This window comes from Chiloscyllium plagiosum, chromosome 21 (genome assembly GCF_004010195.1).
Source record: "Chiloscyllium plagiosum isolate BGI_BamShark_2017 chromosome 21, ASM401019v2, whole genome shotgun sequence".
NCBI lineage: Eukaryota > Metazoa > Chordata > Chondrichthyes > Orectolobiformes > Hemiscylliidae > Chiloscyllium > Chiloscyllium plagiosum.
The window spans coordinates 8672731-8695698 of NC_057730.1; the positions used below are offsets into that span (position 1 = coordinate 8672731).

The 22968-nt window shown below is 40.5% G+C and overlaps 1 protein-coding gene across 8 annotated transcripts in view; it reads left to right on the forward strand.

The window, feature by feature from the left end:
• The window catches only part of tsc2 (TSC complex subunit 2), an 80999-nt gene that overhangs the window by 56049 nt on the left and 1982 nt on the right, over positions 1-22968 (forward strand). For 6 of the 8 annotated variants that reach the window (XM_043711187.1, XM_043711189.1, XM_043711191.1 and 3 more), the window contains 10 exons: positions 1353-1421; positions 5335-5498; positions 8305-8813; positions 10979-11057; positions 12138-12224; positions 14077-14263; positions 16097-16236; positions 18259-18337; positions 19174-19265; positions 20209-20307. In XM_043711187.1, coding sequence (XP_043567122.1) covers positions 1353-1421; positions 5335-5498; positions 8305-8813; positions 10979-11057; positions 12138-12224; positions 14077-14263; positions 16097-16236; positions 18259-18337; positions 19174-19265; positions 20209-20307 — 1505 coding nt within the window. Of the gene's footprint in view, positions 1-1352; positions 1422-5334; positions 5499-8304; positions 8814-10978; positions 11058-12137; positions 12225-14076; positions 14264-16096; positions 16237-18258; positions 18338-19173; positions 19266-20208; positions 20308-22968 lie in introns of those variants that run through there. The other 2 variants (XM_043711190.1, XM_043711194.1) reach the window with 2 other exon arrangements.

A 22968-nucleotide genomic window follows, 5' to 3' on the forward strand; every position in this document is an offset into this window, starting at 1 on the left:
GAAACGACATGACCAGCTATCCTTAGTAGCCACACACTCAGATGACAAGCAACATGAGTTTGACTGGGACAACACTACTATTATATGACAAACCAAACAGAGAACAGCCAGGGAATTCCTAGAGGCATGGCACTCATCCACAGATTCAATCAATAAGCACATCGACCTGGACCCAATATACCGGCCACTGCAGTGGACAGCTGGAACTGACAACCGGAAACGGCAGGTACAAATCACTTTAAATGCCGGAGGAAACATCACAGAAGCGCTTCACAGGAGGCTCCCAAGCACTGAGGATGTCACCTAGACAGGGGACGAAACGTCTGCAACACAAATTCCCAGCTCGGTGAATAGAACCACAACAACGAGCACCCGAGCTACAAATCTTCTCCCAAACTTTGTTAAATCTAGAAATTGTACATTATTCATGTGCAATGTTTCTTGTCTTGGCTATTGTTTTCAGGCCTTTTAATTTGGTATTTTGCATGCTTATTCGGGGAGACTTTCCTTTTGCCCTCCACGCAAAATGACAAGTGATGAATTTGATGCTCTTGTTTGTCCTGACCTGAGGCAGTTCTCAATTTGGGACAGGCCTATCTGTGTAGGCAAGGTGCCAATTGTGCAGTAGCAAATCTGAGTCTGCGACCACACTTAATACTTGGAATGTGGGGCTGCTAGCTGTGGGAAATGGAGACTAAGATACTTAAAGTTAATTGTGCTGCCTACCAATGTGTTCTCCAGCCTTTTGAGGTTTGGCAAAAAATGGAAGATTTGGGACACGCCTTCTGTTTCCAACAATTGCCTAAGCATTAGACTGCCAGGTCTAATTAGATCTGCTGGAGAATGAGGCATGAAAGGCCTGCCTCTACCTCCCGTTGGCTTTTCCACCTGATGTGTTAGAGTAGAAATGTTAATAACTACAGGCCCCCTTGCATCATTACAGCGTGGCAGTAGAAGTTCAGGGAAAACACAGTGTGGCGTATCAGTCTTTGTCCCTTTTTCTGCTGATTCTCCGAGCAAAAAGCAGAAGGTAGCATAGTCCCGGGGAAAAGCAAGGTCCCTAATTATTCTTAAAATTTGCATAGGTAGATGCCTTTTTTTGCACAAGTCTAATTTCCAAATTTTTTCTAAGCTTTTGTTAACTTAACAATCCTGTAAAATTAATCTGAGATTCAGATGGCTTGTGTTTTTAAATGTATCTCCTACTAAAACTTGTGTAGATTTTGCATCAAACGTCATCTGCAACAGGTTTTTTTTTGGTGTTTGTTTCTAACGCAAATCAATTGTTTGGATTTTTGTTTAAGTTTGTGTCCTGTGCTTCACACAGCCACTGATTTCGTTTCCCTTTGCAGTCGATTGTTTCTCTTCTATGTACCAGACAAGCTGTCAAGAAAAGTTGCACAGGAGCATTTCCTGGGCAGGTACACAGTAGCACACTTAAGACTCCCATGAATCATTAGTGCCCATGCATTGCGTGCTGTTTCATAGCTGTGTGTGTCTTTTGTGAGAGAGAAAAAAAAATTATTGTAATAATTAGCTGGAGGAGCATGGAATTCTCCCAACTTGATGTTACAAAGTGCCAGCCTTGCCTTAAACCATTTATTTTCAATGAGTGAATATTTATTTGAACAATTTGCTTATTAACAAAAGGCTTAGTTGTCTCATTATTAGGTCGAGTTGAAACTAATCAAGCATGCACTGCTAATTGAAACCAGCTTATTTGAAAATCATTATTTGGTGCAGAGTATAGCAATATTAGTTTCATACATTTGAAAAGCTATAGTTTTCTCATAACACCTTTAATGTAAATGCACTCTTTCTTCATATATCGTGGCTTCCAATAGACAAGACTCTTTATGTTGTTATGGTGTTGCTGTTAAATAACTATTATTTGTCTTCCTCATTTTGAACCTGGACCCTACATCCCTCCACCATCAAATATCCTGCTGAACTCTATGCACGGTCACTATGTGGATATGGAATTTTTATTTTAATTTGCTGATAAGTGAAACCTAATGAATTAACGGCTTTGATTATTGAAATTGAATGTCACCATTTTCAATGCCTGATGACCAGGGTGACTGAAATAATGACCAAGTGGATGGGTATGGGATCCTGACTCAAAACCAAGGCAAGTAATAATCCTAGTCATGCTGCAAGTAAACTTGCCTCATGTTTACTCTCATGACAAGATATAACTGCATGAAATTAGTAAGTGGCAGGGATGTGGTTATATGCTCGCATTAAGTCATCTTCAGTTCTAATAAGCTCCAACAGTACAGCAAAAAGTGAGGTGTAATAGGGTGCAAAATCAAATGTGCAGTTTAAGTTCAAGGAGAAACTGAGGACTAAATTTCTGAAAACTAGTGCTTTGATTAACAATTGACTGAATCTGGCTTACAGATCTATGTTTTACTCATCATCAAGCGTGTAATGAGGAAGTGCAGCCATTCCAGTTTATATTAAATATGTTGCTGAACTAAAGTATTGAGGTCTCCTGAATCTACAGGTTAAAGCATAAAAACAATGCAAACATTTCTTGGTCCTATTAACCAGATTACTCTTTAAGAAAAGCATTCAGCTAAATGATTAAATAGGATTAATCTTTTTAGTACAACACACTTTTGGCATAACGCACTTACCAAATTCCTACTAAAATCTACGCTGGGGCAAACAAAAAGGAACAAGAAATTTTAAAGGTTATTTCATATCTCATAATATGCCAGGGCTGAAAAATCTGCTGTTGTCTTATTCCTAGCTGCAGCAAGGGATAAAGTTGGTGCACAAGTCCAGCAAAATTTAATACATATATCAAAGACCGTATAAGGTTTTCTAACATTTGGTGATTGATACTTGTTTAAATTGACTCGGTTTAATAAAAGCAATTAACTGTATGTTAGTTGCAAAACGGATTGGTATGCTACAGAAATAAAGAGAAAGCTGAATTAGGACTTAAGGACAAGCGAAATAGATACGTTAGTGTGCTGCTGGTGGTATTAGTTGCTGTGTAAGCAAAATACCGAAACAGAGGAACTTTTTGTTTAAATCAGCCAATTAACAATCTTCTCACCCTGAGTTTGACTTTGAATTTGGCAAATTTCCTTGACAAAGGAGTCTGAGAATGTGAATGCTTCATCTTATGTTGTTCCAGTAAAAGTAGCATTGGTTTTGTTGTCACTTGGGGTCAATGAGCACAGCATAGCTTGCATTTAAAAAATAAATGCATCAAAACATGTCCCAGCTGAAATCTTCTGTTTAATTGAACAAAGGAAAAACATCAAAACTCCATTACTCTGTTTAGTCCATATGTTGTATATGCATTATATTGAAAGTTTAAATACAGTGGCTCAGTGGTTAGCACTGCTGCCTTGCAGCGTCAGGGACCCGGTTTCCATTCCAGCTTCGGGTGACTGTCTGTGTGGAGTTTGCACATTCTCCCCGTGTCTGCGTGGGTTTCCTCCGGGTGCTCTGGTTTCCTCCCACAGTCCAAAAGATGTGCAGGTCAGGTGAATTGGCCATGATAAATTGCCCATAGTGATAGGTGCATTAGTAGGGCGTAGGGGAATGGGTCTGGGTGGGTTATTCTTCGGAGGGTTGGTGTGGACTTGTTGGGCCGAAGGGCCTGTTTCCACACTGTAGGGAATCTAATCTAATCTAATCTAAAGTCATTGGAAACTAATATATTTGGAGAACTAGTGCCTTAGGATGATTTTCTCCATTAAGGTAACTACAAATTATTGCAGGGCGTGATCAGAAAGTTCATTGCAAATATTGAATTATCTGTGGTCACTTTTTCTCACTTATACTGTTGTTTCCTTTTTATAAAATGCAAGAACAAAGAAAGCTAGACGAAAGCTGTTGTATTGCCCTTAGCATGTGTTTTATGTCTGCTATAAAAAAGTGTGATCCAAATATTAATTTATAATAAGTTTGACTGGATCCTTTGAACTTTTAACAATTAGGGCACTCTGCAAAGGGACAAAGGCAGTAGGGACAAAAGCAGCAGTAGTGCATCTGTATGTAGTAGGGGTTGAAATGAAAATTTCTAGTCTGCAGGATTTTGAGAGAGGTTACCTGGCACAACTTGGGGGTGGAATAAAGTTAGTACATTTTGAACCCAGTGAGATTCTGAGAAACATTGCCTGAATTGGAACAACTCTATGCTCCCTCTGTCTTTCTTTACAATTCCTCTCAGCAAAATGTGAGAGCTGAAAAACCATTAGAAGTCATCTTTACCACTCCTGAAGAGGATTTCTTTGACATCTGTCTCCAGTGAAGTGATTTCAACCAATCACAACTGTTCCTCAAAGACACCCCTTCCCCTTACGTGTGCAGAATAACTTTCAATGTGCGACCATTTGGGTAATCAGTGACTTTTATTTTCTCCTGAGTTTCACTGTAATTTTCCAAAGTGCTTTTAAGTTAACTCTCTGCAAGATTTTCATTTCTCTTTGTTTTTCTTTGGACCGAAGGGTCTGTTTCCATGATGTACATCTCTATGACTCTATGTGTATGTTAACTTTTTGAAGGGTAGGTATATGTTTAAAACAAAACTGTATAGGCCAAACTATCAATAATCATTTCATTTTTGAGTAAGTTTTATTTGTAATAGACGAGGCAAACTTTGTTAATTTAAAGAAACTTGCCTGGTGTTCCTAATACTAACCCATACAGTTTGACACTTACAATTGGCTACTTCATGTGATCAAAATAAAACATTATGACCACTAGAGAAGTTGGTCTAGGAAAAGAATTAGCCACTTCCCAGCCGTGAATATAACACTGAAAGACAGCTATTTTTGAGTTTAACGATTTGTCATAGATAAAACACGTTGACTTGTTTTGCATATTGCTTTTAACAGAGATTGCATTTTTTTTGAAGTACTGAATTGGTACATTTTGGTGAAGATAATTGTCTTTTATATCCTTTTTATTTTTACGCATTAGTGTTCCAAATTGCTTCAAACAAAGAAGATAGTTTTGTTGTCAATCAGAATAGTGTTTATAAATCTGCTAATTTATTCCATGTTGGCAATTACTCAATATTAAACTTGAACTAATTTGCTAAATAGATTGTTAAATAGATGGCTTCAGTAAATCTCGAAGGATAGTTTTCATTTGACGTGGGTGGAAGGTGTTAGTTTCGATATTTAATGCTGCAGTTTTTTGTGTTACTGCTAATGCTTTGCATGGAATTCTGAGAGGTTAAAACGTTGATCCTCAACTCTTCCTCATGTACCTTGAACAAGATCTCATCTGTTCAGAGGTTTTGCAGTTAGATAAAAGGGAATATTGTTTTAACAATGCAAGTCCTGATCTTGATTGAATTTGTAGATTCAGTTGCAGTGGTAGAGGAAGGTGATGGGCCTGGGATGGACTTGAAGGTGTGCGACTCTCCTGTGGAATCTCAAGAACTTGAAGACTTTGAGGCAATGGTATCTGAGCCAATCTTCATGCCTGCAGAGAGCTATGATAAAAGTCCAGTGCACTGCAGTAGAGTAAGTGAAAGCACTTTTGTCTTCGGAAGGCCATTATCTATTGTTCATTAAATTTATTATTTTTCTTTTCAATCCTTGCTGTAGTACAATGGTTTAATTCACACGGTTGCATATTAAACAAAACTTGTCTTTGTCAACCTTGCACCACTAGCTTTGACCCAGTTTGGTTGTTTGAGATTGCGATTGATTGATGTATCATTCTGCTGTGTTCATTGTTCACAATGCAGTCACCTTAAAATATAGAGACCTAGTGCTGATTGGTGATTTTGCTAGCTATGTTATCTCTGTCATACAAAACACAGACCATTCTGATCCTTCAGGTGTTTTGGCCTACTACATGCTTACATCCAAAATGAATGTCAAGTGATTGAAAATCAGTATGTCAACATTTCCTCTGGAACTCTGCAGCATTCTAGAACTAACATTTGGCTTCAGGTCCTACCTGCCGGCCTCCGTTTTTCACATGACTTTTTTTTTCCCATTTGCTTACCACTCTGCACCTTTCTTTCTGGAGTCGCATTACTCATTTTGTTTTTCTGAATGCTTTCACAGCCTGACTGGGCTGAGACTTGTATGTCATCCAGCTCTTTTAAATTCTGCCCAGCTGTGATTATATTGAAGAAAAAGTCTCATTAAGTAGCAGATGTCAGGTTTGGCTCAGTATGTAGCCCTAATGTCTCTGAGTCAGAAGATTGTGGTTTCAGCCCCACACCAGGGGATTTCACCTAACCTGGTACCACACCACAGTGCGGCACTGTCTGAGTCATGTGAGATACTACACAGTGACCTCATCTGCCCTATAAATTAGATATTAATGATCACGTTGGCATGATTTTGAAAAGAACAAGCAAGTTCTCCAACTAATATTTTTCCCTTAGTTAGCACCACTAAAACGGATTACCTAGTCATGTATTTCATTGCTGTTTGTGGATCCCTGCTATGTGCAATTTGGTTGCCGCATTTCATGTATTGCAACTGTGAATACACTGCAAAGTATTGAAGTAGAGTCGGCTCAAATGGCTGGACAGCTGGTTTGCAATGCAGAGTGATGCCAACACCATGGGTTTAATTCCTGCATTGGCAGGGGTTACTATAAAGGACCCCCTTTTTCAGCTTCTTCCCTTGCCTAATATATAGTGGTGTTCAGGTTCCACCATTACTAATTGTGTCTCTCTCTTTCTTTCTCCCTCAAGAGCAGCCCTCTAGTTCTCTGAGACAGTAATGACTTTTTACAGTTCAAGGATGCTTCATTGGCTGTAAAGTCAGTAGGGCTTCAGGAGGTTTTGAGCAATTAAAATTCTAAAGAAATAAAAGTAAGCAAATTTGAATTGCTCTGTTCTCTTCTTCATACCATCTTCCCGACAAGCACATGAATTAAGATTCTGAGTAGACCATTCAGCCCCTCGAGACTGCTCAATTGTTCATTAGGATCATGACTGATCTGATTGTAAGCTCAATTCCACATTCCAGTCCATTCCTGATACCATTTCACAACCTTGCTTCAGAATATATCTGTCTCTGCCTTTAAGTATTAGCAACTATATTACTACTACTACCATTTTTGGGAGCCAGGTTCCAAAGACACTCTAACCTCAGAGAAAAATATTTCACCTCAATTCTCTTTTATAAATGGGTGATCCTGATTTTTAAACACTGATCCTTATATCTGGATTCTCCCATATGAGGAAATATTACTTCCATGTCCACCCTTTCAAGACCCCTCAGGATCTTGTATGTTTCCATCAAGTTACCTGTTACTCTTCTAAATTCCAGCAGCCACATGCCTGGATTTTTCTAATCTTTCCTCATTCGTAAACTCTCTTATTCCAGGTGTTAGCTGGGTTACATTTTCTGAATGCTTCTGATGCAATTGTACCCTTCCTTAAATGACCAGAACTGTACTCCATACTCTATATGCAGTATCACAAGCACCCTGTGTAACTGAAGCATAACGTCTTCACTCCTGTATACAATTCCCTTCTCACTAAATGATAACATTCTATTAGCTTTCCTAATTACTTTCCATACCTGCATACTGACGTTTTGCAGTCCCTGTGTATGTCTGAGCTGTCACCATTTAGGTAATACACTTTTGTCATGTCAAAATGGACATTTTCACTTGTTCCCAAGTTATGCTCCATTTTCCAGATCCTTGCACACTTGATTAACCTCTCTAGATATTTTTGTAGTCTCCATGTGCCCTCTTCAAAACATACTGTCCTACCAAGGTTTGTACCATAAGCAAACCTGGCAATCAGATCTCTGTCCCTCCTTCATTTATATCAGTTGTAAACAGCGGAGACTCCTGCTTTGATCCCTGTGGCACACTACCCACTACATCCTGCCAATTTGAAAAAGACCTATTTGTACTTACTGTCTGCTTCCTCTTAGCCAGCCAGTCAGTCTTCTATCCATACCAATTTGTTATCCCCTTGACTCTGCTTGATTATCTTGAACTTATCCAAATTCCCTGCTATAATCTTTTTAATTAGTCAAGATTTTCTGGTATTTTCTTGTGCATTTGTCATTTTCAAATTTGTATCGTGCAAATACATTTTTAGGCAGCACTGCGGGCAAGGTGACATATATTACTACACTCTGTGGTACATTACCTACATAATCTCTATAATTTGGTAAATGTCTTGACAAAGCTGGACAATGTGAAAAATGAATATTTAATGGTTTATTGCATTCAAATAGACTATAATGAACGTATTGCAGTTGCCAAAGCTTTCAAACGGTTTCATTAATGTTGAATAAATAAGTGGTTTGCTTTAATCAGTGATTTTCCTCCTCCAACCCCCAGTCGTCATCAACTTCGAGTCAAGAGGAAGACAAAATCCTTCAAGTGGAGGATAGTGGGATTATGGGAATTGCAACAGGAAAGGTTGTGCCATCTTCATTAGCTGTGGATCCCTCGGAAGAAGAATTCAATATTGACCACGCTCAAATTCTCAATAAATCCAGCTCCTCCCCCGAACTTCAGAACCTGCAAGAAATGACAGAACTAAATGGGAGAGAGGGACTCCCTGGGAAACCTGTGGCTGAAGGGAAGCCCAGAAGCCGCACTGAAAGCATTGAAGAGGAATGCTCTTCAAATGGCAAACTTGAAACCAATGATGTGAACACCAGACTGGAAAACCTGCAGCCGACAGAAAGTCAGGAACCCCCTCTGTCGCCAAACCGGTACAGACCCAGGGGTCACACCATCTCTGATTCTGCTCCATCAAGGAGGGAGAGAAGGTCACAACGCGATGGGGTTCAGAACAGATCCACAGCTTCGAATGCAGAAAAAATTAGTGGGATTAGCCCAAGGTATGTTTGGTCTTTCTTTGTATTTAAAAAGATTTTAGAAAGACAAAGAGAAGACTTTATATAGTGCCTGTCAGCAAACTCGGGCAGTCCCAAAGCATTTTATAGCCAATGAAGTTGTTTTGAACTGCAGTCTTTGTTATAATGCACAGTAAGATCCAAAAAACAGGAATACTATTTGATAAAAAAATTAACCCCAATTATATATGTTGGCAAATTGTTCTAATTATCATATGCTCGAGGTTAAAACACTACATTGATGCAAAAGTTCCTGAAGATCTTCATGGGATAATTTCCATGTTTAATAATGAGCATTTTTATTGATTGGATCACTGTAATCCATTTTAAAATAATTGATAAATGTAAAAATTTAGTGATAGTGTGAATGAATTATAGGAAGGATATTAAACCAGAGAGGGTTCAGAAAAGATTTACCAGGATGTTGCCAGGAATGGAGGGTTTGAGATATAAAAATAAGCTGGGGCTTTTTTCACTGGAGCCTAGGAGGTTGAGGGATGACCTTATAGTGACTTACAAAATCATGAGCATCGATGAGGTGAATAGGAAAGGCCTTTTCCTAAGGTGGGGAAGTTCAAAAACTAAGGAGTATATTTTTAAGGTGAAAGGATAAAGATTTAAAAAGGATACAAAGAGGCAACCTTTTTACACAGAGCGCTTTGTGTGTGGAATGAACTGCAAGAGGAGATGGTGCATGCAGCACAACTTAGAATGTTTAAAAGACATTTGGATAAGGACGTCAATAGGAAAGGTTTGGAGGGATATGAGCCAAATGCAGGCAGGTGGGACTTGTTTAGTTTGGGAACATGATTGGCATGAACTGGTTGGACTGAAGAGTCTGTTTCCCTGCTGTATGGCTCTATGATTACCTTAGCTTGTGAGTAAGAGCAAGTATCTCAGACCCCCGTTGAAGATCTTTTGTTGACGCTATTCCTGTGTGACATCTCTGCAATATTATTCAAAGATATGGAACCAGGTTTCACATGATGACAACCAGCTGCACCACATGACCAACTCTCTCAACCCTCCCATTGCGTCTGTCACCAGACTGTGTTCATGCGGCATGCAATCCTAATGAATTATGGTTTTCTCTAAACCGACGTTGTGTAGTCCATGGTCAATGACTTTGCCACCCCTCCCAATTTCTCACCCCACAAACTTTGTTCTCTTGCCACAGATTCCACCTCCTGCCTGGCCACACTTGCATTGAGCGAGATGGGTTTTTAAGCTTGTAGCACTGTTTGACTCTTGTCTAAACTGCACGTCTCCTACTTTCAACATCACAGTGACCGGACCCTTTACTTTCACCTGTTTGCTGCTGCAGCCCATCTGCTGCTAAGACCCTGTGCATGCGTTTGTTGGCAGCAGGCTGAGCTGTTCCTGTTCTCTTCCTGGCCTGCATGCCATCTTCTATCTGCTAACAAACTATGAAGCTTTTCTAAGATATACTGTTTAACTGTTAACTGCAATGAGACCCATTCACCTTCACCCCTGTTCTTACTGATCTTCACTAACTTAGTTTTGGGCACCTATTCTCACTGCCTGTTTTTTTAAGGCTCTGGTGTTTTCTCTCAAAACTCTATTCTTTGCTACAATTTCACCAGGATGTTATACAGCCATCCTGCCATTCTAGCAAGCCACAGATTTTGATAATTCCTATACTTGCTCCCCAAGTACCTATGTATTTAAAATCATCATATAACCTTGAATTTAATCTGAAGAAGGAGAGGAAGCCTTGGAAATACTGGAGTTATTTTCTTTGAAGCAGAGAAGGCTGAGGGGAGCTTTAGTGAATTTGGATAAAATTAAGAACTGCTTGGATAGGGTACATTGAAGCAGCCTTTTTCCTTTAGCAGTATTAGCCATAAATTTAAAGAAATTAACAGAAATGTTAGAGGGAAATTGAGGCAATGTTTCTTTTCCTAGACACTGGAGATGGGTCTGGAACTCCTGAAAGAATGTTCAAGGAAGGAATCCTTTCTGTATCTCAACAATATGGGGGTTTGAAATTTGAAAAGCTTTGACCTACAGGGCTGCAGATTAAGATGAAAAATAGGATTTGACTCTACAACTTCAGCTGGCATGGAAAAGATGGACTGTCACTTGTGTTGCAAATGTTCTATGTTTCTGTGTTTTTGATTCCCTTGCAGTTTTGTATTCCTACAGTTGTATCATTCGCCATTCTTTGGAAGTGAAGCTAACAAGCCCCTTCTGGTACCCAAGACTGAGGTGAGTGAAATTCAAGCTTCAGGTCACCACTCCAAAGCATGTTGCTTGTTTTACAATGAGGCGAGTATGCAGTGTTGTTTGGATTAGTATTAGGTAAGTGGACAGAAACACGGTTGCCACTGAGGTTTCAACCTTTCTTTATTGGATCATAGCATAATAGAAAAAGAAACTTGATGAAGTTGCCTTCTGTCAATTGAAAAGAAATGGTCAAGAAAGTTTGCTTTGAGTTGCCTTAATATGATCCTTGTCCGGATATGTGGGTAAGAGAAGCAACACGCCCCCGGGAAGAGAATTATTTGGAGAGGTAAGGTCCTAGGGAGTGTTGCTGAACAAAGAGACTTTGGAGTGCAGGTTCATTGCTCCTTGAAAGTGGAGTCGCAGCGAGATAGGACAGTGAAGAAGGCGTTTGGTATGCTTTCTTTTATTGGTCAGAGTATTGAGTATAGGAGTTGGAAGGTCGAGCCAAATTGGGAATTGATGAAAGCAGTTGTAGGATATTTAAATCTTGGAATCTTTTTCTGAAGAGGGGTAAGAATTTTTATTTTTCTATGGAGAGTTGCTGATCAAGAATTTACTATCCAAAAGGTTTGTGGAAACAGTTTCAGTGATAACTTTAAAAAGGAATGAAAAATAATTTGAAGAAAAAGAAAGCAGTTGCAAGGCTACAGGACTCAATTGGATTGGTGGAGTACCATTTACAAACAGCTGAGACAGCACAGTAGGTTGATTGGCTGCCTTCTGTGCTGTGATTCTCTTTGTCGATAAGATGCTGACTAAGGCATTTGTTGCTTACACCAGTTGCTTGAGAAGGTAATGAGTCCTTTTCCTTGAATTGTTGGTGTCATCATGACCACAATGGTGTTGGGTAGAACATTCAACAATGTCGATTTGTTGGTGGTTGTGAACGTACAGTGATACATGTTCAGATGCAGGCTTGAATTATGAATATGTATGGTGGCACCCCTTTGCAAACAAAAAGTGCGAGTATATTTAATATCTGTGCATTTTATAAAGTTGTTTGTTGCAGATGTATGCGCTGTTAGCTATAGGTAACTAATGAAGAGTTTTTTTTAAATTTAGATCACAGAGCGAGCCATTAAAGTTCTGGACCAGATGCCGCCTTATGACACACACAAGATTGGAGTTGTCTATGTGGGAGAAGGACAGGTAAAGGCTTTTCCCAGCTCAATGAGTCATCTCCATCTTCACCTCCACAATACTTTGTTATGGCTATACTGCTAGAGACTGCTATTCCCATTTATACTTTACCTAGATCTGTCTTTTGATTTCTTGCAATAGCTCTTTGTCATCTAGTTCATTTAATTTTATCCTGCTTTCCACCCATCTGAAACCATTCTGTTGGTGTCGTTCCCTTCAGTTTCTTTATCTCTGCATTTGCTTAACACCTGTCACATTGCTAGCTCTTTTCTGGTGCTGAAGAAAGGCCACTGGTCTGACCATTAATTCTGTATCCTTGCAACATGTTACCTGTCATGCTAAGTATTTTCAAAAATTTTTGTTTTCATTTCAATCAAAGAGTTTGCTTCCCACTCCTTCCTATTTTGGCGACCTGACCTTGCCTCCACTTTGAAATTTCCAGCTTTAGCACCATTGGTGGTAATCAAATGGACATAAAACTATAATGGGCCAAATTTCTGATGCTGCCAATGATGGGTGCAAAGATTTCCACCAGTTTGCCCTTAGGACCTATCAGAAATCCTGATATGCAAATAAATGTTAAAAGTATCTACAAAGTTTAAACTTCTGATGGGCTTATTTGTACTGCCCAGGGCATTCCGTGAATGTTTCTTACATTTATCTCCATGTCAGAGACTTGGGCTATGTACACAATCCTCAGTCAGGCACTGTCGTTTATTACACTTTAATCTTTGCAACCCAGCGCGTACAGCATCACTCAAGCCACCACACCGACAAACCTCTGTCCAAATTCCTACCCAACCTAACTGTCCACTTCCCATTGACTCGAACTTCGCAAACACATTGAGTCGATTGCACCCTTTATCCGTTACTCCCAATGTGGTCTCCTCTACATTGGGGAGACAGGACGCCTACTCGCAGAGCGCTTTGAGAACATCTCCGGGACATCTACACCAATCAACCCTAATGCCCCGTGGCTGAACATTTCAACTTCCCCTCCCAATCCGATAAAGACATGTAGGTCCTGGGCCTCCTCCATCGCCACTCCCTAACTACCTGACACCTGGAGGAAGAATGCCTCACCTTTCACGTCGGGACCCCCCCCCCCCCTCAAATCTCACCCACATAACCCAAATAGCTCACCAACCTCCAGAACCATAGACAGACTCCCTCTCATGGATGCAATCTCACACTTGATCTCACTTGTGCGCGTTATGTTCTCTCTCTCTCGTGCGTGTTATGTTCTCTCTCTCTCTCGTGCTATCTCTCTCAGCTCCTCATCAAATCACTGAAGTGTATAAGCCCCTGAATGTCGGTATTCTGTGGTGTTTCTCTTTGCCAATGCTTTCAGTGACTGGCTGTGGTGATCCATTGCTGCTGTTGTCAGGATTGAGATCCTGACCGGAAGCGTGCAAAGAGGTTGTAGCAAACCCATCTTCGCAGTCAGCAGTGATCAGCATTGTTGCAGACAGGAGAATCTGGGCCATTGTTCAAAATTCTTCTGTTTTTAGCAGGTTTTTGGGTGTTTTCCTTATTTTTCATCAAAAGAAACTGCAAGTTAAGGTTAGCATTTGTCCAAAGTTAAGTGATTGCTAAATGAAAAGCATAAATAATCTGTTTCAGGATTCCTGTATGGACCCCATTAGTCACTGATTTTCTTGATATTGTGAGGTAACTAATCCCTATTTCACACCTCTGTTCTATAATACTCTCATTGAGATTAGTCCCTAGAAATTAGCTTGAGTGTTACATGCTACTGTGTATTTTGCCTTGCACGCCAAACTTCAGCATCTTAAGTAAACCCTCAATGTATTGAATAAACCCTTTGGTTTAATTGGCGTTTTATTGTCTTATGTTTCAGACTAATAATGAAGTTGAAATTCTGTCCAATGCATACGGCTCATCCAGGTATGCACAGTTCCTTACAGGCCTTGGCAAATTAATCTATCTTCAAGACTGTAACCCAGAGCAGATTTTCCTCGGTGGCCTTGACACATATGGTGATGATGGGCAGTTTACCTACTGTTGGCATGACGACATCATGCAAGGTAAATGAGTTCAGCTTGCCACATAGGGGTAGCCTTGCTGAGGTTTGGTAAATTGTGTTTGGTGAGTTGTTTGGTTGACTTGGCCAGGCTCAATGCTTAGATTGAGAGTGGTGGACCCAGCAGATCCTATGGTAATGAAGACAGAGAAGTCACAACTTCCAAGGCTGACAATTTGCTGCGTGGGCAGGTGGGACCTTGGTCTAACATCTCAACTTGAAGATGACACCTCCAAATGTGGATCCCTTGGCACTACGCAGGAGTGTCATCTTAGGCTGTTGCCCTCAACTCCAGGAGGTCACCTTGAACCCTTAACCTTCTGACTCAGGCAAGAATGTTGCAACTCACATTGGTGCTTGACACAGCTGACATCCAGGAATCACTTACCTGTTAACTTCCAGTCCGTAGTAGGAAAAGTAATTGTATTTAATGGGAAAGTGCAAACGTAGTGTAACAACAGTTGATCTTTCCAGGGAGGCCTATTCTCTATTGCTTGAGTTTAGAGAAGCTAGTTTTTGAGTATGAAGAATGCCAGTAAAGCAGGCAAGGTTCCAACATGTTAATGTGTATTCATCCATTCAAATGTTCAGCTCCAATTAACCTTGAAATGAAATGGTTTATGTATTAAGTTCTGTCCTTGCTCAACTTGACTCATTAATGTTAGCAGATGCAAATGTGACAGGAGGTTATTTTCCTGTTCAGTTAAGGGATTACTTCATCCCTTTTCTCACCTTGTGTTCATCCCTGCACCCCTCTTTGGTCCAAACACACCCAATTCTGATGGACTAAACTGATGCAGAGGGCATTCCCATTGTCTACAGCTGATTGAGCCAGTAAAGAAGGCAACATTTTGTTCAACTTAGCATTCTATTTGGTGATGACCATTACAAGTATTTTTAAAGTATTTGTTTTTGCCCCAGAGGAACTTATTCTTTTACTTCAGATTTAGAGTCGTAGAGTTTTACAGCATGGCAACAGACTCTTCGGTCCAACTTAACCAGATATTCGAAATTAATCTAGTCCCATTTGCCAGCATTTGGCCCCATCCCTGTTTAAACCCTTCCTATTCATATACCTATCCAGGTGCCTTTTAAATGTTGCAATTGTACCAGCCTCCACCACTTCCTTTGGCAGCTCATTCCATACACGCACGACCATCTGTGTGAAAAGGTTGCCCAGTTGGTCCTTTTTTTAAATCTTTTCCCCTCACCTTAATTTTTTTTAAACTAAATATTCTTTGACTCAAAATCAGAAGGCTTATTATTATGTAATAACAAGATACTTTGATGTAAAACAAGTCTAAAGATTTCAGTTTGGAGATATAGTTGGACATAGTGGGATGTCTTTTGAAATTTGAACAATTGTGTAAAATTAATGACCTTGATTAAGGTGTTCATTGCACATCACACCTGAATTTTGTCTTTTTTACCTTGGAAAAATGCTGACAAGGCCAGCATTTCCCGCTGTCCCCTAATTGCTCTTTCACGGAGTGGCTGGCTCAGCCATTTCCGAGGGCAGTAAAGAATCAACAATATTGCTATACATCTGTAAATGCATGAAGGCCAGAGTGGGTAAGGGTGGCAGATTTCGTTCCCAAAAGGACATTAGTAAACCAGATTTTTTTGATCATTTGGAAGTCTATAATTATTATTAAAGACTAGCAATTTATTCCAGATGGTCTTCATTGGGAGAGAGATTTAATATTATTAAACAGATATGGTGCATTTTTCACTGTTGGCTGGATGACCCCTGTGCATTTATGAAACTAGATTTTCTCTACTCCTTCAGCATTTTCCTGTGCAATGATGAATTTTTCTTATTTTTCAATAATTGAAGCAATTTTTCACATTGCGACCTTGATGCCAAATAAAGAATCTGATAGAGCCTGCTGTAATAAGAAACGGCACATCGGGAATGACTATGTGGTTGTGATATACAAGGACACTGAGGAAGAATACAAACTGGGAACGATAAAGGTAGTTTGTTTTTCAATTTCTATATCTCTTCCCTCATCGTTTTCCCCTCCACTCCTCAACCCTCTTCCCTGTCCCTTCCCCCGCAGCCTTCTCTCCCTGCCCCACTTCACCTTACCATATGCTGGCTTTCCCATTGTGTGGAGGCCGAAACTAGGTATGATAACTACATGTCAGTTACTATTAAATCCAATGATTAGATTCAGGAGGAACCTCTTAAGCCAGAGAGTGATTAGAATTCTAGCAGGACTCTTGTGGCACAGTGGTAATGTCTCTACCCCTGGTCTTGGAGGCCCAGGTTCAAGTCTCACCTGCTGCACAGGTGTGTAATAACATCTCTGAACAGGTTGATAAGAAAATTTAAAAGAAATTAACTTATAGCTTTGGGGTTAAATGTGGAACATACTGCCACAAAGAGGATTTGAGGTACAGATTATTGATAATTTTAAGAGGAAGATAAATTCAGGCTGATTTTCCCAAGGGCTTTGAGACTTCAGCCTCACAACCAAATGGAGATACTGAACTTGCTGTTACCATCCAGTGAGCTAAGTTTCCAACCCATTCGGAGCAGGGCAGTCTTGATGGCCAACACAAAAGCAATGTACTGAAGTCTTCTGATGTCTGTCAGGCCATTGTGTTGTTGTAGGCCAAGTTATCATCTGACCTGATGAAGGGCTTTTGCCCGAAATGTCGATTTTTCTGCTCCTCGGATGCTGCCTGACCTGCTGTGCTTTTCCAGCAGCACACTCTTGACATCATCTGACTAGTAGCCACTCATCTCCTTAGCTCCATGGCTTGGGAACCTCTGGCTGTGATGCTGCTTGGCCTGCTACTAGATTGGCCCTGTTGATTGAGCTGGCTGCCTTGATGCATGTGGCAAAGGGTTACTTTGACATTGGTAAAAGTTACCAACAGAGGCTCAAAATGGCCTTCAGCCTCACAACCAAATGGAGATACTGAACTTGCTGTTACCATCCAGTGAGCTAAGTTTCCAACCCAGTCGGAGGAGGGCAGTCTTGATGGCCAACACAAAAGCAATGTACTGAAGTCTTCTGTTGTCTGTCAGGCCATTGTGTTGTTGTAGGCCAAGTTATCATCTGACCTAATGAAGGGCTTTTGCCCGAAATGTCGATTTTTCTGCTCCTCGGATGCTGCCTGACCTGCTGTGCTTTTCCAGCAGCACACTCTTGACATCATCTGACTAGTGGCCACTCATCTCCTTAGCTCCATGGCTTGGGAACCTCTGGCTGTGATGCTGCTTGGCCTGCACTAGATTGGCCCTGTTGATTGAGCTGGCTGCCTTGGCGCATGTGGCAAAGGGTTACTTTGACATTGGTAAAAGTTACCAACAGAGGCTCAAAATGGCCTACGTTGGACTAGTTACTGCTTTCCTATGTAGAAGAACAGCTGATCCAGTCGACAGCCTGTCCCAGACACAAGAATGCATGAGGACGTGTCCCGATGTGACTCCCCACTGTTTTCCAGTCCCCTTGGATTAGCAGAACAAGGAGAATCCAGCTGCACATGAGGAAGGAAAAAATGAGAGGAAATGCTGATAGATCAATACTGGTGGGGTGCCTAGTGGTGCATCAACACCAGAATGGACTAGTGGGGATAAATGCCCAGTTGTTGTATATTCTGTGTCATTGATTGCTTAAACTCCAATTATATTTGCAACATGAGATTATTATGATTATGCTCCCAATAAACTTTTCAGTGTAATCCTCAGTGAGTTTGGGGGTGTGCTTTGAAATCACCTTGGAGAACATAACAAGCAATTATGCCATGAAGTTTGCATAATTACAAATTATTGAAGCAGTGTAAGTTCTACCTTTTGCACAGCCTTCTAATTTGTGCCATGTAGTGTGTTGTGATGTGTTATTCCATTTGCTGTCCTGAATTATATGTTTGCTTTGTCAGCATATGCGAACAGGTTGCTATTATCAAATTCGATGTGTATTAGTTCTGCTTTTTAGAAGCTCACAGTCTGAACTGCTTTTTCTTCTTTTCTGCCCATTTTAATAGGGTCAGTTTAACTTTGTTGAAATAATTATTAAACCTTTAGACTTTGAGAGCAACCTAGTGACCTTACAAGCCCGAAAAGGTAAGTGACTGGTTTAAGGTACTGATTATTGTAACTCATCACTATAAAGTTTGCATTTATTTTGAAATGAATGTTGTGGACACCATATACTACCACTCATTGTCACCAATTTCTAACATTAAATATTCACCAGGGTAACACTAAATTGCTGTACTTTTGCATGCTAAACATGGGCATTTTCTGATTGTATGTATTAAAAAACAAAGTGCTTCAAATGCTGAAACATGATTTATTTTTATGTAATACTATTTAATCCTGCACTAAGTTTAATATGTCAATACAAATGTGGATTACTATATTTTAATGCAAAGGATTGTATTTTTGTCTGTACTCAGCATTCCTAACATCCCGAAGCATTTAAGAAAGTGACATGCGTTACCTCTTATGTTGCTAGATTACACGCCCAAGTTGTGGAGTAATATTTGTAATCTTCTCATTCAAGTATTGCGTTCTATGAATTCACTATATTGACTCAAAATTGAATCTTTTACAACCTCATGTTTTGATGAATTGTCTTGTATTTGTGGAAATGAGTACTTGACAGTGAATTCAAAATATGCAACTCATTACTGAAAGGAATAATTGAGGCCAAGAGGATGCTGAAGGGCATGAAGTTGAAAGGAGTTGAAATTATGCTGCTAAGGTCAAATGAAGAGAAGGATCCTTTAGTGGAGTAGCATGGACCAATTGTGCTGAATGGCTGTTTTGGTGATATAAATTAAATGGAATCCCAACATCTATTAATTGGGGGAAAACTACAAATGAAGATGTATTTTTATTTTAAATTGGATGCAGTTTCTCAGTAGGTGACACAGGTTTCTTTTCCTGTATTGTAGATATGGAGGGGTTGGTTGACACAAATGTGGCAAGGATTGTGTCAGACAAGAATCTTCCCCTGTTAGTGCGACAAATGGCTCTGCATGCAAATGTAAGTATAAGGAAGTTGTTTAATTTTGCTTTTTTTTTGTGGATAGAACATCAGGGGTTAGCTATAGTCAAACCAAAATGGGCCAGATTTCAATTTTCATTAATTCCAGTCACAACACAGGTTTCTGCCCATATCCAAAGTGTTATGGCAGTAGGTAGTATGATTGAGATAACATGCCTATATGCCTGTTTACTTTTCTTTTTGACTGATACATGTCATTGCTAGCCATTTGGCCAAGGGCTATGCTCTTCACATTAATTGATGCCAGCTTCTATCTCTTTGTTCCTTTTGATGTGTATTTTGGAGATGGCTGTGGAAGTAAGGCAGACTTCAGCATGTGGCTATCGACTAGACATTGGTCATTCCTGTTAACGTGCCTGCTGGAGACGAATACATCAAACTGATCCTTTATCAGATTGTTGAGAAACTGGTTTCTTTTTTGTTACTCTTACTTTACCAACTGTCTCAATTCTTCAGGCACAATACCAGAGTGAAACTTTATACTTTGGTACTTCCCTGATTGTATCAATACCTTTCTCGGGTCACATTAGCACAGTTGGTATCTTATGAGTTTATAACTTACAAAACTGTTGTTGACCTTGCCAGAATTTGCAGAGCACTAGGCACTGACTGTGGTGCATTCAAAATATTTGTTCTTCCCAGGAATTTGGACCATTTCTAATTCAGACTGTCCCTTTAATGTAATGCAAGATTAAACCTGTCAAGCTACTATCCTGCAGTGTTCATCTGGGATGTTAACTGCTTTTGTATTTTTCTTTCCGATTGAAGATTTTAATTGTATTCTGAATTGCTTGGTTTTATAATGCAATGTGGTTATCATTTTTAGACACAGACGAGACAATTTCTGGTTTGGTAAAACAGTTCTGTTGCTAGTTACATTATAGTTTCAATGCTGTGAACGATGTTTTCTTGTTTACACCAGATGGCTTCACTTGTACACCACAACAGTGCAGTTCCTTCAGAAGCGTATGCATCTAAGTGGCTAGCTAGGTTGCGACAGATCAAACGGATTCGATCGAAGGTACAGATATTGCCTATTGCTTGTCAGCTCTGAAATGCCATGTGGTGGGTATGTCAATGTTCTGTGAACTATGAATTTGTACATGCTATAATGTAGCCCCCTTGTAATTAGTGTTTCAATGTTTGTGTGTAATAAACTACCTCTTTCTCATAAAGCTGTACTGTTCTATGATGAAGAAGTCACTTATTACACACCGAGGTTGAAAGTTATGTAAATTAGAAGAAATTCTAGTTATAGGCTAAAATTAGGCTCCAGTGGTCTCCATCCCTGTCATCCCAGCCTCCTGCTTTGCATCTGGCCCGGCCTGACAACTTGTGAATCTCTGGCCCCGGGACACCTCAGCACCACCACCTTGTGCCTCCTCGCTGCTCGTCCATGCACAGACTGGATCTGGCTCATGTTTGCTACTTACCCTGTCAGAAGCAAGCTTGGCAGAGAAGCAGCCTCTGAAAGGAGGAGAAGCTTGTCAGAGGTTCAGTCCAGACTAGAAGATTATGCTAATGCAAGTAGTTTGGGAGAGAGGAGTGGACTAGAGAGGGGGCTCATAGGCAGCATTAGCATCGATATAAACTAATTAAGTCTTTTAAAAAATGCTTTCAGAGTATATGGGTATTTCTGGCTGGGCCAGCATTTGTTGCCCATCCCTAATTGCCCTGGAAAACATGGTAATGATCTACCTTCTTGAGCCTCTGCAATCCTCGGGAGTGATGAGACACTCTCAGTCAGGAAGTGAGTTCCAGAGTTTTGATCCAGCAACAGTGAAGTCTGATATTATTCTAAGTCAGGTTGCTGTGTGACTTGGAAGGGAACTTGCATGTGGTGGTGTTGCCATATGTCTGTTGCCTCTATCTTTCTAAATAATAAAGGCCTTGGTGAGTTACTGTTCTGCATCTTGTTGATTGTATACACTGCTGTCACTGTACGTCAGTAGAGAAGGGCGTAAATGCTGAAGGTGGTGGTGGAATGCCAGCCCTGATGGGTTGCTTTGACTTGAATGGTGTAAAGTTTCTTCAGTGTTGTAGAAGCTGCACTCCTCTAGGTAAGTGGAGAGTACTCCATCACACTTTGACTTGTGCCTTGAAGATGTTAGTGAAAGTGGTGGGTCACTTGCTGCTAAATTCCTAGCCCATGGCCAGCTCTTCAAACACGATAAAGGCCCTGGTCAGTGGTAATCCCCTGTTGTTAGCAGGGAATTTGGTGATGGTAATACCATTGAACATTAAGAAGCGATGGTTAGACTGGTTTATTGGAGGTACTAATTGCCTGGCATGAATGTTACTTGCTACTTATTGCACATGCCTCATTGAATTTGATCATTGACTGCTTCAGTATCTGAGGAGTCCCGAATGGTGCAATTATTAGTGAATATTCGGACTGCTGACCTTGTGATGGAGGAAAGTCACTAAAGCAGCCGAAGATGGTTCGGCTGAGGTCACAATCCTGTGGAACTCCTGTAGTGATTTCCTGGAGCTGAGGTGATCAACCTCCTATAACTGCAACCACCTCCCTTTTCTGTCAGTTATGGCTCCAACCAGCAGAGAATTTCCCCTCAGTTCCCATTGAGTCCAATTTTATAGGAATCTGCAATGCCATTACCTGTAAAATGCTGCTTCAATGTCAAAGACAGTTGCTCTCACCTCGCCTCTGCAGTTCAGCTATTTTGTCTGTGATTGGACCCAGAGCTGACTGGCCCTAGTAGAACCGAAACTGACAATGTTATGCCTTTGCAAGTGTTACTTGATGAGCATTGTCAGCAAACTCTTTTTGCTGATGATAATCTGTAAAGTGATGATTGGATTTCCACTTTTTTGTGCAATATAGATACATGCTTAGGGATGATGCTAGTATTGTAGCTATGCCGGAAAAGCTTGAATAGGGTTGCAGCTAGTTCAACAACAACATTTTCAGTAATAATGCCGGAATGTTGCCAGGAAGCCTAATTTTTGCAGTATCCAGAGTCTTCAGTCATTTCTTGAAATCATGTGCCATGAATCAATTTGCCGAAGACTGACGTCTGCTCAGGTACAACCAAGATAGATCGATCATTGGTACTTCTGGCTGAAGATAGCACAAATACTTCAGCCTTGTCTGTGGCACTAGTTTGCTGGGCTGCCATGGCTTTGATAAACCTCCACTCCTGTTAATTGTTTAATGGTTCACCAGTGGAGGACTGCAAAGCTTAGATTTGATTCATTGGCCGTGGTGTCACTGAGCCCTCTGTATTGCGTGCTGCTTCCGTTGTTTAGGTTACAAGTCATCCTGCGTTGTTGCTTCGCCAGGTTGAACCTCATTTTTGCTGCTGCTCATGTGCATTTTCCACTGAACCAGCACTGATCTCCTGGCTTGACGGTAAAGGTAGAGGGGAGGATATGCTGAGCCTTGAAGTTATGATTGTGCTGCTGCTGCTGACCCATGATGCCTCATAGATGCCCACTTTGGAATTACTAGATCTGCTGGAGTCTGTCCCATTTAGCATGGTGCTAGTAGAACACAACACGATGGAGTGTACCCTTTGAGTGAGAGTAGGACTTCAATTCCACAAAAAATGTGTACTGCTCAGTTTTATTGATTGATTGTGTCTTGGACAAATGTGTCTGCAGCAAGTAGATTGATGAGGAAGTGATCAAATAGATGTTTTTCCTTTTTGGTTCCCTCACCAAC